This window comes from Phodopus roborovskii, unplaced genomic scaffold (genome assembly GCF_943737965.1).
Source record: "Phodopus roborovskii unplaced genomic scaffold, PHOROB, whole genome shotgun sequence".
Lineage (NCBI taxonomy): Eukaryota > Metazoa > Chordata > Mammalia > Rodentia > Cricetidae > Phodopus > Phodopus roborovskii.
In genome coordinates this window covers 926,566-944,923 of record NW_026126638.1, presented here as the reverse complement: position 1 = coordinate 944,923, position 18,358 = coordinate 926,566, and the positions used below count along the sequence as shown (strand labels likewise).

The window sequence follows — 18,358 nt, the reverse complement described above, 5'->3', positions numbered from 1 at the left end:
ATCCACTACCTCTGCCTCCCCATACTGGGACTGAAGGGGTACAGCACTACTTCCCTGCTCTTTGGCTGTCCCTCACTGTGATTGCTCTCAGAGGTGAGGTGCTGGGGCACCCAGAATGGTAGTCCTTTTCTAACCCAGTCTTCTACTGGCTCCCTGTGTCCTACAGTATGTCCCTGCAGAACACTACAACCACATGACTCTGGCTGAAGCAAGGTGAAATGACCAACCACTACAGCAGGTGACCAGGGGAAAATTAGTTCCCTTAGGGCTGGGGCCTGTAGGACACTTGACTCGCATGTGTGAGAAAGCCCAGATCCCATCCTGTCACCAGCACTACAGAAACAAAACAAACCCCACTCACCTATACCTGAGACCTGGGACATGAGTGAGTGTGGAACACAGGTTGGGTGGTGGCACTTAGGTCCTTGCCCTGCTCTAGTCCATCCATAACTACACTTAAAAGCTGGCTGTGGTGTGGTAGCTCAAGCCTGGAATTCTAGCCCCTGGGAGGATCAGAAGTTCAAGGTCATCTTCAGCTCCACATTGAGTTTAAGGCCAGCCTGAGGTATATGAGATCCCATCCCACAAAGCGAACAGAATGGAAAGATCACTGGAATGCCCTGACACCACCAATATTGTGATGCAGAAAGAGTCTGGGCGTGAAGCACACTTTAGATCTCTTGCAATTGGAATGTAAGGCCCAGATAAGTGCAAAACTTGTCCAAGACCAAGTTAGAGCGGCCTGGGGACCAAGCCTCTGGTCCTCCTTCACCCATGAGAGCTGCTTCTACACTCAAGAAGTGTGTGCCTCCCCACCCATGTTAGAGCTTACACTTAAAGGGCTGGAGTGCCTTGTTTTAACCTACCAGCTTCAAAACCCACACAAGGCTGCCCCTGCAGGCATGCATCTTCACCAGCCTTCTAACCAAAGGTGTTAACTGTTCTGGGCTAGTAAAGTAAGCCAGGGCCTGAATCTTAGGCTCAATTTCATCTCTCTGCTTCTTGGTCAACTAGACAATCACTTATCCACTGGGATCTATTTGTCTATCATTCGTAGGGAATCCTTTCTTCTTTGAGAGAGATCATAACCTTAAGGTCTTTTTACCTGTGGTTTGTTGTGTTTTTTGAGACAGGATTCTCACTATGTGGCTCGGGCTAAGCTCAATTATGAGACCCACCTGTCTCTGCTTCCAGATGCTGGGATTAAAGGCGTTCACTACCACCACGCCTGGCCCTGCAGTTTGGCTTTTATCAGCAGAAAGATAACTGAACAGCAGAAACCTGAAATGCTTCCAGGCATGGTTGCACATGCCTGTAATCCCACCACTCAAGAGGCAGAGGCAGGAGATTCAAAATTTAAGGTCATTCTTAGCTATTTAGCCAATCTGGGACTGCAAGAGTCTATGTCTGCAGAAGGGGGTAAAAACCGGAAACCTGGCTTGGGGACACAGCTCAGTGGCAGAGTGCTTGCCTAGCATGCAGGAGGGACAGAGTGACCTATTTGGCTGCAAAGCAAGAGTGAGCATGCTGAGAAATGTGAGCTCCTCCTGTCCTCGACTGCTCCCTTTCCTGGCTCAAATTCTTAGCATTTGTGGGGTTGATGAGTTCAGGGAATGCTGATCCCTGGTCCTTCCCTCTAGACTTGTGTAAGGTTACCTGTACAAATGTCTGCCCCAAGAAAGAGCTGGCCAACCCCATAGGGTACATTCTGACCGAGGAGCTGCTGTGGTGGTTTGACTAAGTGGCCAGCACAGGTCCATAATTTGAATGGGTCTCCACTGTGATGGAGTTTAGGAAGGACTAGGAGGTGTCCCGGTTTGAGGCTTCATTCCCAGTCTCTTGCTTGTAGCTCTCAGCTACTGCTCCAGCACCAGGCCTGTGTCATCTGTGTCATCACAGCAAAAGGAACCCTAAGAGAGCTGGCCCACATGTGGAGCCAAGAGGGGAGGTAAGGAAGTGACTAGGACACAGGAGGACTGAACTAAGGGAAAAACAGAATTAAAGTACAGCCAGAATCTTACTTTTTTCCATTCTCCTTTATTCCATAAACACCTAGTTACAAGTTGCACAAATCATTTATTTTTATAAAGGCAGAGAAGGGTATAGGAAAGTATTTTAGTGATGTGGGGTGGGAGAAGGGACAAAGAGCTGGGAACTAGTCCACTCCCTCCTCAGCCCTCAAAGGGCTCTGAGGAAGAGGCGGGCAGGATCCAGGGGAGCTGAGGGGTGGTGACCCCTAAACCCAGAGCTTGCACCCCGAAACCTTCAATGTGTGGCAGGGGCTCAGAGGAAGATGAAGAGTCTTGGAGATGGAGCAGGAAATGAAAACTCAAGTTAGTGGATACAAGATGGGTGGGGTCATCGTGGTGAGGGGATAAAAGACGGAAAAAGTAGGTAAACGGGGCAGTAAAAGGCTCCGAGACCCCAGGGAGAGGTGGGGCCAGCTTGCCTGTTAATTTAATATTGAATTGGGATGAAGTTGGAAAGGACAACGTTGTTTCACGGGATGGTCTCTCAGCCTCTCACCCTGTACCTGGAGAAGAAAAGATGAATGAGTGAGTCACAGGGAGAGAAGACACAGGCGCCTTGGTTGGGGCTACTGTTCCAGCCACTCACAGGGAGCAAGCGTCTCTTACCATGACAGCGGAGTTACACTACCAAGGGCATGACTAGCTGGGAACCCAAAAGGCACACAGGTCTGCCACCCAGCCTCCTCTGGTCTGTCATCTTTCCATTCAGGCACTTACAAGAGAGGCTGAGAGCCTGGGGCCTTCACCAGTCATAGCGACGGGACTGTCGGGAGGGGGGGTCCTCAGGTCCCTGGATAGCCAGGCGGGGCGGCCCATCGGCCCTTCGTCCCCCACCTACAGAAGCCTCATGGCGCCGAAATTCCAGAGGACGCTGCTGCCTGAATCGGGATGTCTCCCTTCGCCACTCATCATCAAATGCTGCTGCCTCACCTAAGGATGATACAGTGCAGGGGGAGGAGGGGGCATGAGCCACAGCTTCCAAGACCAGAAACCAGGCTTGAGAGGGTGCATGTTAGAACGAGGGCAGGAAGCCATTTTGGTACAACCACACCGGAGAAAGCCACCAGGAGTCACACACCAGGGGGATTTAATAAAGCCACTAATTTAAGAAAGATGAAGTAAAGGCAGGAAAAATAACAACCCAATCACCGATCTAGATATGGAAGGGTAAAGACCAGCAACACTTGACTACAGGCACAGGTCTGCCCCCTCCCTGGCAACACCTGACTCAGCCCTGAAGCTGGCAACAAGGCCTAAGCCTAGGGCGCACCCTCAACTCTGCCTGAGATGCTGTGCGGTGGGAGAGAACGCTCTGATCTGTTCGCAGGGACTAGACCTGGGGCTGCTACTCAGAAGGAAGGCAGACTCACTTTCATCCAGGTTGATATAGTCCTGTCGCTCTTCCTGGTCCCCTGTGCGGTGATTTCGGGAGCGCTGGAGGATGTGAGCCCTGTCCCGAATGTGATGCCCAATGGACATCTGCTCTAACCCACTGTCTGAGTCCCGGACAGTCCTCCGTGTCTCCCGGATCTGGGACGAGGTGAATGTGGCACGTTCAGTTTACCTCCCAAAGCCCTGGCTGCACCAACCCCATGACCCACTCCTGAGGTGGGGGGGCTCCTTACTCACCCCGCCTGGGGCAGAGCGCATCTCAGATGTCTCCTGGTAAACCTTCGGGGCACCATCCCCAGTGTTGGAGTAGGAGATAACAGTGGAGGAAGAAAAGGTCTGACAGTTGCCTCCAGCGGCCATGTGTTCCTGAGGAGAAGGGGGAGGGTCAGACTGATGAGGGAAGCTACTCTGGAAGAGCGCCCACCCTTCAGCTGTTTGTTCTTAAACTATGCAAGCATAGGGAAACACCCTCACCCCCCCAACTCCCCACAGGTCACCATTCACAGGAAGGACAGCAGGCAGGGCCTCTGGCTCAGTTACTTCACCCAATCCACCCTCTTCTTAGCGTACTTCTCCCCTTCCTGCCTTACATAAGGGGCCAAGGGTGGTGGCGGCCACTGAGAAAGGGCCCGGGAGGGACATGGAGTAAGAGTCATACCATGTTCCCAATCATGTCATTCATCATCCCAAACATGTCCATGAAGCCACCAGACTGAGGAAAGATGAAAGACAGTCAGGAAAGCAAAGGGGATATGGCAATGCTGTTTTGCAGCTACCACCCAGCTTTGAGGACAGGCCCCTCCTCTTCCTCCTATACATCTAACTAGAACACCCAACTCCTCCTCCATCAACGCTGGCCGCCTCCTCAGGCTCGGTGGCTGCTCTGATCCTTCTCTTGCTGCATTTCCTTATATGAGTCAAAGTCAATCGATTAAAGCCTCTAACATTCTAACAGTCATGAGAGTATCCCAAACTCTATTTCCCTGGCTCTCAGGATACACCCAAGGATGCTATACAATAGTATTTTCCTCAGTGACCAAGAACTTAGAGGCATCAGAAGTATCTAGTTCTACGATTCTGTGTGCACGCACGCACGTACGTGTGTGTGTGTATGTGTGTGTGTGTATGAACATTATTTTTACATGTATGGGTGTTTTGTCTGCATGTATGTCTGTGTACTACATTGGTGCAATGTATGGTAAAGGCCAGAAGATGGCATTGGATCCCCTGGGGCTGGAGATAAGACAGTTGTGAGCTGCCGTTTGGTGCTGGTAATCGAACTTGGTCGTCTGGAAGAGCAGCCAAGTGCTCTTGATTGTGGAGCCATCTTTCCAGTCCTAGCTCCTGGATTTATATACCCTATGGGCTCTGAATTATCCTAAGGGGTACATTTGGAAACAACATCTAAGTCTGTACATGTATCTGAAATACAGGGGAACAAGAACGGAAAGACTCACCATTCCCAACATCCCGAAGGGAGAGACAGCCCCAGCCTACAGGAATACATGAGGAACACAAGTTAGAGACCATTCCACCTTAAATACCGAGCAAGGCCAGCGCCCTCCATTTAAGACTCCCAATGCCCCTTTCCCAGACTCCTGGCCCCACCCCTCAGCCTGCCACACTGAGCATGTCCCTTTTAAGCTGGTAACAGCTTGCTTTACTAACCACCCTGCATCTCAGGTATATTCCAACTGTTACCTGCATCCTGCGGCTGGCAGGCCTGGTCGCTGGCATGTTACCATCTGTGATGCTAAGGAAGGGGCTGTATCCAAAGCCACCTGACAACATGCGGCTCATGTGCTGACGGTGAATTGCAAAGGGGTCCCTGTGGAGTGAGCATATAACATACGTGGCAAAAAGACCAAGCTGTCAAAACCCAGTCTTCCCCACCTCCCCAAAATAAGGCAGGGCCACATAGTGGCACCGAAGCCAACTTCCCTCTAACAGAGCTGCAGCTGAGTACCCAGCTAGTTCTAACCAGTTCCAGACGGGAACCCAGAGGTCTGTCTGAACTGCTCAGACCCGAGGCAGTGTGGGATGAGCGCTAAGCACTGGGGGTGGGGGGTGGGATGGGGGGGTTCTCACATCAGGAACATGGGATCTTCAGGCTCCACGTCCCTCATGAAGCGGAACATCCTGATCTCAGCTCCAGGGGGTTCCACACTGCGAAGACACGGAGGCCGAGTTCCATGCAGGCGGCCGGGCTTCTGCACCCCGGCTCAGTGCAGCTACTCTTAAAGCTGTCTCTTACACACACTGTCACTGACCCCTGCAAACTCCAGGGAGACCCTTCGGCAGGTGGACCACACAACCTTCCAGTCCCGGGAGCCAGCGGCTCTCCAAATCCATCTCACGGGTCATGGAATTTTTCCCAAGCCTCTCAGTGTGGCCCCCCCACCCCCGCCCGCCATCCTCTTCCCCGAGCCATGGTCAGCTCCTCCTCCGACGCCAGGCTCGACGAGAATCCCGAACGGCGGCCCGCCGCCCCATTAATGACCCCAACTGCTCCGCCTTCTGCTGGCGCCGGCCTCTGCCAGGCCTCCCCGGCCGACATCACTGCCCACCGAGCCGGTCCGCGGCTGTCCCAGCCAGCCCGCGCCTCCCGCCGGGCGAGCCGGAGAGGGAGATCCGCTCCCGGGCTCGCCATCCTGCAACCGCGCAGGCAGGCCTCGGCGCCCCAGCCTCACCGGTCCCCGACTCGGGCTCAGCGGCCCATCCGGCCGGCCTCTCCTCGGAGCGCTGCAGGAGCAGGGTCGCGGCCCGGGACGCAGGGATTGGTCCGCGCGGGAGCTTCTCGCCTGCCGCACCGCCTCCAGCCTCAGCTGCCACCTCCGTACCCCCGCCCTCGGCCCGCGGAGCCGAACCTCGGCCAGGCCCGGGCGGAAGTGACGTCACGGCGGGCAGCCCCCGGGGCGGGCCGCGGGGCCCCGCCCACCGGCATGGGAGGGGGCGGCGCGCGCGCGCGCGCGCGCGGCGGAGCCCGGGAGGGCGGGTGCTCTGGGGCCGGTGGGCGGCCTCATTAAGCGGGCTCGGGGATCTAGGGACAGGAAGAGGCTCCCGCGAAGGTGGGGGAGGGCGGGGCGGAGTCGGGAGGGGCCGGCTGAACGCGGCGTGGGGGCTGGGTGCGCCGCACCTTCCTCGCGGGGGCCGGCGCTGTCTGTGGGCGACCGGTGGGGCGGATCCCGGTGGGGCGGATCCCGGTGGGGCGGATCCCGGTGGGGCGGATCCCGGTGGGGACCTTTAAACGCACGGGAGGAGGGGTGGCTGAACGGTCCTCTGGATGGAGGAGAGACGTCGGATTGACGCGGAGGAGTGGTGACACTTTAGCTCAGGTCTAGTTGGGGTTTGGCAAAGGCCCACAAGGAAAGGGGATCCGGGTTGGGAGACTTGCCGCCAGAGGGCGCCCCTGGGCCAGGCTGGAATTTAGCGCCTTAGGACTCCGTGTTGGCTTAGGCTTTTCTAAACCACTCGACCTGTCTGTTTGTGAAGGGCGAGCCTGGGCAATCGCCTTAGTTCTGAAGGCTGTTTGGTATTTGTCGTCTGTTTTTTGGTTTTGGTGCTCAGGGCCTCGTGCATGCCAGGCACGTGCTCTACCAGTACGCTACATTGCAGCCCGTTTTCCTCTAGCTGTTAGGTCCTCAGACACTTGCTTTCCTCTAAGCAGGTGGGTAGGTCAAGGGGCTAAAGTTTAGAAGAATAAAGAGGTGGATACTTAAATTAAGCAGAATCACCCAGGGGCGGAGCTACAAAGTAAGCCCAAGAGGCCTGAGTCCAAAGCCAAAGGCTGATATTTTGACATACTAATTGTCTTGCACAAAGTCTGGCTAAGCTTCAGAGCCCTCCTCTTTGGGTCAGAGGATCTGAACTGTATTAGGTAGACTTTGACCCACAGAGATCCAAACTCAAAACTCTCTCTCTAGTTCTTTACTTTGGCTGTCAGCCACATTGGTACCTTGTGGAACCTGATCCAAAGAGAAAGGTTTATTCTACACAATTCCCTGGGGGGAAAGGATCCAAGGTTAGTCAGGAAAAGATAGGGGGCAGAGATTCTCAGTTTCTTTCTATTTGATCAATACTAAATGGAAAAAATAGGGTATCCAGGAGGTATGTAGGCAGATTGGCAAAATGAAACCAGAAGAATATAAAAAAAATTTTTTCATTGATATTTCCAGGGATAAATGAAACCTTAAGTCTGTATATCCTACCTGATCATCGTCCTTTCTTCTTCCTCCAAATATATGAGTGCAGTTTGACATTCTGTCAAGAGTACTTCAGGGTGGGGCAGTGGTGGACCCACACTTTAACTCCAGAGGCAGAGTTCCAGGCTAGCCTGGTCTAGAGTTAGTTCCAGGACAGCCAGGGCTACACAGATACACAGAGAAACCTCTCTCAAATACTGCCTCCACCCGCTCCGCAGACATGCCCGCCCCAAAAACATGAGTACACTCAACAGGAAGAGCTCTCATTTCTTTTGTCTTTTAAAGCACTGGGCTGGAGAGATGACTCAGCAGTTAGGAGCACTGGCTGCTTTTCCAGAGACCTGAGTTCAATTCCCAGCAACCATATGGCAGCTCACAAATATCTATATGGGACTCGATGCCCTCTTTCTTCCATGCAGGCAGGCACACATGCAGGTTGAGCACTCATACATAAAATACATAATTTTTTTTTTTTAAAGAAAAGCTGGGAAGTGGTTGTATACATCTTTAGTCCCAGCTCTTGGGAGGCAGGCTGATCTCTATGAGTTCAAGGCCAGCCTGGTCTACAGAGAGAGTTCTAGGACAGCCAAGGCTATATAGAGAAACCCTGTCTCAAAAACAACCAAAAAAAGTGCTTGTTTCTATTCCAGAAGAGCCCAGTATGATTAGAGGTCCAGCTCCAGGGGATCTGACGCCCTCTTCAGGCATCCAAGGGTTTCTGGCTTTCTGACACACATGCATATAAAATAAATCTAAAAAAACTTAGTACAATTACCAGGAGCCACTTCATGACCCACAACCACCAGTAAAACAATATCCAGCTCCAAGCTATTCAGTGCCCTCTTCTGGCCTCTGTGGGTATTGCACATACATGATACACATACATACATATAGGCAAAATAGTCAAACAGAATAAATCTGATCATTAAAAAATGATACTTCAATGAGTGTTCTGCCACTAGACTTACATAAAGAGATGATGATATACAAGTTCTGTTCTTGTTTTTGTCTCCTTTCAAAGCAAGTCCCCCTCTGGGACAGGGTCTCACTATGTAGCTCTGGGAATAAAGGTATGTGCCATTACACCTGGCCATCAAAGCAAGTTCTTCATTGCTTGCCAACCAACTGGTATTTAATGAGCATTAATGTGCTAGGTATAGTGTATTAAACAAATGGACAAAGCTAAATAAAACAGTCCCTGCCAACTTGAGGTGTATAGTCTTTTATCCCCCTTGCTGTGAGTTTTGTTTGACTTGAGATAGGGTTTTGCTATATAGCCCTGGCTGGGAGCAGTTGAGCTAATGGTAATTCTGCCTTAGCTCCCTGGATGCAAGGATTCCAGTTGTGTGTCCCGTGGTCAGCTATATTTCCATGCTTGCTTGCTTCCTTCCTTCCTTCCTTTCTTCCTTTCTGTGTGTTTTGAGACAGAGTTTCTCTGTATAATAGTCCTGGATGTTCTGAAACACTCTGTAGATCAGGCTGGATGCAAACTCAGAGATCTTCCTGCCCCTGCCTCCCAAGACTGAAGGCATGTGCCATCCACCGCCCAGCATCTCCATGTTTCTTTTTCTGTTATTTGGCATCTTTGTCTCCTGCCTGAAGATGTATGGAGCCCTTTCTCTTCTGTCTCTCAGATTGTAAGAATGTCACTATGAATGTTGATAAACATCTGTAATCCCAGCTCTACACATAGCAAGTCTCTATGTATGATGTTGTCAAAAGAGATAACACCAAACAGGAAACCCTAAGAATCTCATGCCATTCACTTTTACCTTTCTGTGTGTGTGTGTGTGTGTGTGTGTGTGTGTGTGTGAAACCTGGAATGAACCGAGGACCTTGCATATGGCAGAAAGTGCTCTTCTATTGAGCTAAGTCCACAGCACTATTTTTTATTTGGGACAGTCCATTGTGTAACCCAGGCTGATAGGAAACTTACTGGATTGAAGTCTGATCCTCCTATTTTTTGCTATATTCATTTGTGTATGGGTGCATATATCATGACAGGCATGTGAAGGTCAGAGGACAGCCTGGAGGGGTCAGTTCTCTTCTTCCACCATCCAGGAAATCAAAGTCGGCAACTGCTTTTTATCTGCTGAGCTGTCTCACTGGCTCTACATGATTTTATTTTAAGATTAATTTAGGCTAGGCATGGTGGCACCTACATTTTTTAATCCCAGCACTTCGGAAGCAGCGGGAGGAGGATCTCTTTGAGTTCCAGGCCAGCCTAATCTACATAGCGAATTCCAGGACAGACGAGACTCCATTGAGAGACCTTGTCTCAGAAAAGGAAAACGAGGTTTATTTATTTCAAATGTATGAGTGGTGAGTGTGCTGCTGCCTGTGTGTCAATGCTTGCCTGAGGGTGTGCAGGAGTCAGGAGAAAGTGTCAAGATCCCTTGGAATTTAGTAGGTGTAGGACAGTATGTGGATGCTGGGAACTAACCCTGAGTCCTCTGCAAGAGCAGCCAGTGCTCTCAACCATTCAGCCCCCTCTCCAAGGGATCTTGACACCATCTCTCCAGCCCCTCTACATGACTTTAAATGAGTGTGTTTCTTCTCCTAGGAATGTTTACAAATTACAACTTAACTTGTATTAGACATAGTTTGAAATCTGGATTTGTTTGTTTCTCCTGACCCAAAAGTTCTTGAGCTGGACTTGGGATGTAGCCCAGTGTCAGAGAGTGTGTCTTGTACACGCAAGGCCATGTCTTGGATCCTCAGCAACACACACACACACACACACACACACACACACACACACACACACACACCCAGGTGAGACTAAAGGAGGAGATATGAAAGCTCTTTCAGCATGCCTAGTGACGTACACAGGTAGCTCTCTAGGAATTGAAGGGATATAATTTACAAGCAGCTAGCAGTTACGTCTGTCTGTCTGCCTTCTTTTCCTTGCCTCCCTTCCTAATTTTTTTCCCTTCTCCCTCTCCTGTCTCTCTTCTCTGTCCGATCAGTGAAGGGCAGGAGTTTGCAGCCTCTGGCATTTCCTGTAGCTGAGGTGACACAGAAGGGAAGCAGCTTCTTCAAGCGATGGGACTACGGGACAAGGACTGGCCGTGGACAAGGACTGGCCGTGCCTCCCACATGCACGGGTTGTCTGGCTGGAGTCGGTCAGGAAAACCTTGAGAGGGTAGAGCTGGGCCAGAGAAGGGGCCCTCTTGGATGTGAGGTCACGTCTCTGGGAACTGGAACCAACCCAGGACAGTTGGATATTTGAACAGGGTGAGGTTGGAACAACATTGTAAGTAGGGAAATTACAACAGCCTGTTTGTATTTTAAGTCAAAAGGCCGTTTACACATTCCTGGAACTTTTTTTTTTTTCTTCTTCTTCTTTTTTTTTAGCTTATACAATACAGCAGGTATGGATAGGGACACTGAGGTAGGTGTGAAGATAGAAACCCCTTAACTCACTGTTGACAATCATGAAGTACTTAAGCTTAACTTCATTTGATATTAAGTCTCTGAGCTGGGGCAGGTCAGGAGTATGGAGGTAGCACTCAAGAATCGAGGAAAGGAAAGGTCTAGTGTGGCCCCTTTGGTGCATGCTTGCACCTGGGGAGGAACCATCAGCCAGAGAGGAAACATGGGCAGACTATTGCTGGACCCTGTTACTTTGAGGCTCCGTAGAGCCCAAGGGAGAAAGGAAAGGAGCTGAATTTGTGAGTCTGGCCCTCAGGAATAAAGCCAGTGCTAGGGACTTTGAGGTCCCCAGTATTTGAGTTTTGTGGTTGGTGGTGGGACTTGAACAGACATCCACGATGGGGCAGCCTAGGGAGACTGCACAGACCCTACACAAGTCCATCAGCCCTCACTGTCGCCTGCCCTCACTGTTCTTTCTTTAGTCTTCGGCTTGTGAGGCCAAGCAAGTCTGTGCCTTTTTCTCCAGCCTTTCATTTTTCTCTGCACTGGTCTGGGTAACTCTAAACACACACCTAAGGTAAAGTTCCTAGCACAGCAGACAGAGTTGCTCTCTGACATTCTAATTACAAATCGCAAGGGTTGGATGTGGGCAAGCAGGCAGGCTGCAGGCTGGGTTAATAGCTCAGTAGTAAGGCATGTGATTAGTATGTACAAAGCCCTGGGTTCAATCCCCAACAGGCTCCTTAAAAAAAAGAAGGGGGCTGGATAGATGGCTCAGTGGTTAAGGCTACATAGTGAGCTTTCAGAGAACGGAATTAAAAAATGATCCAACTGTCTGTCACTCCAGCTACAGGAGATCAGCCTCTTGTGACACCTGTATTTATGTGCACATATTTCCACAGAGACATAGATAATTTAAAGGTAAAATAAATATTTTTTAAAGGAGGTAGTTTAAGATAGAGACCTAAGATTGTGGTATCCAATATGGAAGCTGCTAGCCACATATGGCTATTTAAATAGGGCTGATGGTGTAGTTCAATGGTATGAGCTTTAATTAGCATGTCTTAGGCCCTGTCTGACTTTCTGCAGAGCAAAAACAAATAGCAAAAGTTAAATAAATAATTCACTGTATTTCTTAGTGAAAGTAGACACTCTGTTACTTTGTTTTTGAGAGATAGGATGTCATATATGTCAGGCTGGCCTCAAATTCTCTAAAGAAGACTCTGAGTTTCTGACCCTCTTTACTCTGCCTCTCAAATGCTAGGATCAGGCCTGTGGGCCACCACACTTAGTTTATACAGCACTGAGCATCCAACTCAGGACTTCACGCATGAGAGGCAAAACACTCTGTAACACCCTGGCCCATGAGCTAGTAGCCATATTTTCTTTTTCTTCCTTTTCCTTTCTCTCTCTCTCTCTCTCTCTCTCTCTCTCTCTCTCTCTCTCTCTCTCTCTCTCTCTCCAGGGTTCAGGGTTTTTCTGAGTAGTCTTAGCTGTCCTGGAACTAGCTTTATAGACCAGGTTGGCCTCGAACTCACAGAGATCCACCTGCCTCTGTCTCCCGAGTGCTGGGATTAAAGGTAAGTGCCACCACCGCCTAGCAAGCTAGCCATATTTTCAAGTGTTAAGTAATCACATGTGTCTATTGTATTAAAGAGAACAGATGACTGTTTCCAGCGCTGGCAGTGTAGGTCAATGGTAGACCACTTGCCGGTTCACATAATGCCCCGTGTTTCAGAGATTTTGGTTTTGCTTTATCTGTCATCATAGAAAGTTTTGATGCAGAACTGGGAAACACCTATAAATGCTTTTTTTCTTTCTTTCTTTCTCTTTGACACAGGGTATCTCTGTGTAACAGCCCTGGCTGTCCTGAAACTTACTCTATAAACCAGGCTGGCCTTGAACTACAGATATCCTCCTGCCTCTGCCTCCTGAGCACTGGGATAAAAGGTGTGAACCACCACCACCGCCTGTCTAAATGCTATCTTTCTTACGGATTTTTCTGAAAGCCTGAAAAGGTGTTTTGAAGAGTAAATATGAGGGAGAAAATGAAATGGACAGCAGACAGTTGGGGCAGAGTGAGCTCTTCTAGAAGCACAAGGAGAGAAAAGAGTGAGAAAAGCCGACCAACCAAAGAGCAAAGCTTGGAGGCTTGGTAACACCGGCACTGAGGGAGTCACAAGCCCGTAACACCAGCACTCAGGAAGCTGACGGACAGTCGCTAAAGTTTGAGGCCAGCCTGGTCTACTTAGCCAGACCTTGCCTCAAAATGAAAGCCAGTCAAAGGTTCTGAAGAACAAAGGTAAAACTGATACCTCGCCAGGAAGAAAGTTCAGGAAGAAATAGAAAAGCACTAAAATTCTCCTAGTGCAAGGCCAGATTAAATATAGGGAATTTGCTACATAAAAAAGTCTAAGGACAGCCCAGGCCACCTGTCAAAACCCTACTTCAGGACAAAAAAGGCAGGCTGGTGATGTAGTTCAGCTACTACAGCACTTATCTAGCTAGCACACGTGAGCCCTGGGTTCGGTCCCCAGTACTTCATAAAAATGATCTTGGTGGCACACTAATTCCAGCACTCAGCAGATGGAGGGTGAGCACCAGAAATTCCAGGTCATCCTTGCTACGTGTGGACTTGGGGGTCAGCCTGGGATACAAGAGTCTCAAAACAAAACAAAACAAAATAAGATAAATAAATAAACAAAACAGCTGGAGATATACCTGGGTGGTACATCTTCAGAAGCTTGTGGCCTCAAATTCTATTAGCAAATACAGAGACAAAAACATAACTTTTATATTTCAATAAACTATAATTGACCTCTTAGTCAATTAAGCTGTTAAGGACTGTGTGGTACCTGGTGGAGGACAAAACTGAATGGAAAAGACCTGTGGGTAAGAGCACTGACTGCTCTTCCAGAGGACATGGGTTCAATTCCTGGCACCCACATGGCAGCTCACAGCTGTCTGTAAATCTAGTTTTCCAGTTTCAGGGGGCCTGAAACTTCTAGGGGCAAAACAATAATGCTCATTAAAAAGAAAAACAAAAAGACATGATCCCTGCCTGAAGGATTACAGATCAAGAGCTTGTCACATCAAAGTACAGCCTAGGGGCTGGAGAGATGAGGGGCAGTGATTGCTCTTCTAGAGGGCCTGAATTCCATTCCCGTCATCCACAGGATGGCTCATAACCACCTGTAATTCCAGTCCCAAGGAATCCGGAACCTTCTGCTCTCTGAGGGACTACAGGCAAGTAAGTGGTACAGGAAAAACACCCACATACAAAAAATAAATAAATAAATAAATTTTTAAGTGCAACTTAAAAGGGTTATAATCTGGTAATTCATTGACCCGTATCCCAGCAGTCCATTTAAGAATGCTGAGATTGCCGAGCAATGGTGGTGCATGCCTTTAATCCCAGCACTTGGGAGTCAGAGGAAGGTGGATCTCTGAATTTGAGGCGAGCTTGGTCTAAGGAGTTTCATGACAGCCAGGGTTCTGTAGAGAGACCCTGTCTCAAAACAATTTAAAAAAAAAATTAAGCTTGATATGGAGGCACAATGGAAATTTAAATTTCCTCAGCTAAAATTGACTTTTATTGGAGTAGCATTTTGATAGTAAATGAGACAAGTAAACAGACTGATTACACATGATGTGACTGTGTTTTGAAGGTGATTTCTTTTATACCATTTTCTTGAGATGGGGTCTTGCCAGAGATGGCATGGAATTCACTACATAGCTCAAACAGGCCTTGAATTTGAGGCCCTCCTCCTGTCTCTGGCTCCAAACGTTGGGATCACAGCAGAGAAGCACACCATGTTTTGCTTTGTGACAGTCACTTTTCTGTTGTTTGCTTGCTTGTCTATTGACACAGAGTCTCATACAGGCCAGCCTGGCTTCACCTCCAACTCAGTATGGAGCCACGATAAGCCGCCTTTAACTGCTGTCCTGGGCCTCCACTTCTCAAGTACGGGAATTGCAGCCATGTGCCACCGTGCCCACTGTGAAAGATGTATATGTGTATTTATACATATTTAACTCCGATACAGGTTGGGCTCAGACATTCCATGAGCTGGAGTACGGCACTGAATTGAAAGGAGAAAGCTCGGGGCCTGGAGAGACAGCTCCTGCAGCTCTAGCCAGGAAGCCCAAGTTCAACTCTCAGCACCCAGGTCCAGAGGTTCTCAACTGCCAGTAACTGAGGCTTCAGGAAACCCAAGTCCTCTTCAGACCTCCAAGGGCACCCGAACATGCATTTACCGTACACACACAGCACTGAGGAGGCAGGAAGATCTCTATCTGAGGCTAGCCTGGTCTACATAGCAAATTCCAGGGCAGCCCGTGCTGCATATTAAGACACTGTCTCAAGAATAAAAAAAAAAAAGGTCGGAAAGATGCAGCTGTTCCTCCTAAGGTCCTAGAGTTGATTCCTAGCAACACGGAGGCCCACACTCCTGTTACAGGGTTTCAGACTCCCTCTTTTGGCCTCCTGGGGGAACAGACACACACATAAAATAAAAATAAACAATAGAAAGAAGAGGAGAAAGTCCTGGGTGGTGGTAGGACATGCCTTTAATCCCAGCAGTCAGGAGGCAGAGAGCCGGCAAAGACCACCAAGCCTGCAGATCTGAGTTTGATCCCCAGGATCCACATGGTGGAAGGAGAAAACCATTCTCACAGTTGTGTTCTGACTTTTGTGCTACACACATAAACAAAACATTTTTTAAATTTCTCTCTCCACTCTCCTGACAAGTTAAAAAATTAATATAAAGGAAAAATGGGGACTAAAACAATGAGGTCACTGGGAGTGAAATAATAATTTATTTCGGGGTGGGATGTCCCAGCTTTTACTTCTATCTTGCAGTGTCTCAGTGACAGCAAGGTCTTCCTTAGCACTCACCTGAGATACACACACACACACACACACACACTCACACACGCACGCACGCACGCGCGCACACACACACACACACACACACACACACACACACGGAAGCTGGAGACTTCACTAAGATGAGTTTGAGGCAATTAGAAGGGAACACCTTCCACATTCCCTAGCAAGACCAACTTCTAGGAACTCAGCCAGATGTCATGGCTTCCAGGGCCTCACCTGGGCTGTCCTTTTTCCCACTTTCAGAAAATGTGTAAGCACAATCCCCACCCCACCCCCTTCAACTCGTGGGAAATCTCTCAATTGGACTGTAGAGTAGCAGAATTCTAGGAATAGCCAGGCCTCCACGAGACCTCAGAAAGTCCTTCCACGGAAAGCCGCAAATGTTGGCTTTAACACCACTGACCGGAGGCGGAGACAGACCTTAAGGGACCGTCCTGGTGGGTTCTCAAGACCCATTCCCTCCAAATTCACCCTAAGTCTTCCAGTTGTTTCCTCATAAAGCCAAACTTGAGGCGACTGAGCTGTGGTCTCACCAGATAGGAAAAAATAATAAGCGATTCCTCCGTGTAGGAGAGGATTTAGATGCGGTCTGGTCCTATCACCCTGTACCACTTCCCCCGGTCCATGCTGACCCTAATATCCATGCTCTTTTAGGCTTCCATGCACTGCCTTGGGCCTTGGGGCAGGATTCCCATTCTCTGCCTCACCATCTCCCTGGAATTTTCCACTGCAGCTGCCTCCGCTCCCAGACACCCCTCCCTGGGCAAAATTCCCGGCTCCCTCCGCCTCCCCTTCCCTAATCACACCTCATTCCCACCCCCAGCCTTGAGGCCCAGCCCACAGTCCAGCCCACTCCCCACGGTCCGTCCCACGCCTCACAGTAACCCTGGTGGCCCCATTTAGAGAAATAGGAAACTAGGCCCTATAAGAGAGGGTGAAATAGAGGGTCCCAATGTCTTTCCTAAGCGGGAGAGAAAGGACAGTGGAGGGGCTCGTCCCCCTGTAGGGCTGGAGTGGGGGGAGTGGCCCTCCTCACATCCCCTTATAAGGCAGGGCAAGCAGTTAGGATCCTGGATTGGTTGATTCAAATGAGCATTCCACCTGGCAACAGGGTTTCTATTGGTTCTCAGGGAAAATAGGAGGAAGGTGGATGGAGGTTGTTGGTGGCGGTGATTGGAGGGGGGGATGGGAGTGGAGGTGACCGGAGTTGAGGGCGGTTACCAGGGCAACAGGGTAAGAGCCCAGCAGGGTGTCCGAGACCGCAGGCGGGGCTGGGAGGTGGAGTAAGAAGGCAAAAAAAAAAAAAAAAAAAAAAAAAAAGGCGGAGGGAGAGGAAAGAGACCGACCCCGAGGGAGTGAGACGCGAGACTTGGGGGGGGGGGGGAATAAAAAACCAGAACCAGAGAGGATACAGATGGAATATGGTGAGAGGTCGCTAAAGACATCAGTCACTGAAGCCTGAGAAGCGCATTGGAAAGGGGAAATGGAAAAGGTGGACCGAATTCTGCCAGGAAAAACCAGGGTGGGGCTCCCCGATTTATGAGACCAAGACGGAGAAACTGAATAAAGAGTCAGAGAAATCAGGAGGTGTGTACAAGGGACTAAAAGAAGATAGTGTGTGCGTTGACTCGCGCACATGCTAAATGATGGTGGAGATCAACAATGGCTATTTTCTTTTCTTTATTTTTTATTTTATTTTTTTGAGGATGACAGGATGTCTCACTGTGTTGCCCAGGTTGCTTTCAAACTAATGGCAATCCTCCTGCCTCAGCCTCCCAAGTGCTGGAATAGGTCATCTGGTTAAAAATGTCTTTATTAAGAACATAAAAATAACTTGGAAAATGTGAAGAGTAATGATAATGACAAATACGAACATGTACACACACACATATACCAATCTTTCCCAGAACCCAGCCCTCTATTGCAACCACATTCCTAACCTCAAATCCACATCCCAGCCCCTGTCCCTTCTGAAATCCCAGGTTCTCAAAATGAGCGACAGATGCTGAACCTGAGGGGTGAGGAGCTGAAGATGGGTGCAATAGGGTGTGGCCGGAACTCCAGGTGTTTGCAAAGAAGGCCATGAGAATACAGAAAGGCCGAGGAGGGAGGATGGCAGCAGAGAGAGAAGCAAATCGAGGTAAAATGCAAAAGGACAGAGTTGGAAATCAGCTAAGTGTATACGGCCAGGTGACTGAGTCAGGTAAGACAACGGTGTTGCCTGGGGAAAGTAGAGAGTCGCACGCAGACTGCAGAAAGAATGAGATGTAGGTGGTTCTAAGGGAGAGGTCTTGAACTATAAGAAAGAAGAGAGTTGAAGAGAAAACAGGAGGACCAGCAAATAAAAGTGAGCTGAGACATGAGACAGCTAAGAAGATAGAATAAAGAGGCAGCAGAGGAGACCAGAGGCCTCTGACACCACCTCAGATCAAGGAAACAGACGGGAAGGAACCCGCCAAGGACCACGA

At 49.5% G+C, this 18,358-nt stretch overlaps 1 protein-coding gene across 1 annotated transcript; it reads right to left on the bottom strand.

The window, feature by feature from the left end:
- Nucleotides 1-2,017: 2,017 nt before the first annotated feature.
- On the bottom strand, nt 2,018-6,262 carry Mlf2 (myeloid leukemia factor 2). The gene is made up of 9 exons (XM_051207929.1): nt 6,113-6,262; nt 5,511-5,588; nt 5,124-5,250; nt 4,880-4,915; nt 4,081-4,134; nt 3,660-3,788; nt 3,401-3,560; nt 2,748-2,960; nt 2,018-2,533 (listed from the first exon to the last, which is right to left on the bottom strand). Exons 2-8 carry the CDS (start codon nt 5,558-5,560, stop codon nt 2,773-2,775), a joined length of 744 nt encoding a protein of 247 aa, XP_051063886.1. The 5' UTR covers nt 5,561-5,588; nt 6,113-6,262; the 3' UTR covers nt 2,018-2,533; nt 2,748-2,772.
- Nucleotides 6,263-18,358: the final 12,096 nt, after the last annotated feature.

Excerpts from the sequence above, each read along its gene's own strand:
- Mlf2 (XM_051207929.1), bottom strand. The coding sequence starts at position 5,560 with ATGTTCCGCTTCATGAGGGACGTGGAGCCTGAAGATCCCATGTTCCTG. Across the intron at positions 5,251-5,510 it reads GAAGATCCCATGTTCCTGAT|GGACCCCTTTGCAATTCACC; the intron begins GTGAGAACCCCC and ends CTCACTCCACAG. Across the intron at positions 4,135-4,879 it reads CCTTCGGGATGTTGGGAATG|TCTGGTGGCTTCATGGACAT; the intron begins GTGAGTCTTTCC and ends ATCTTTCCTCAG.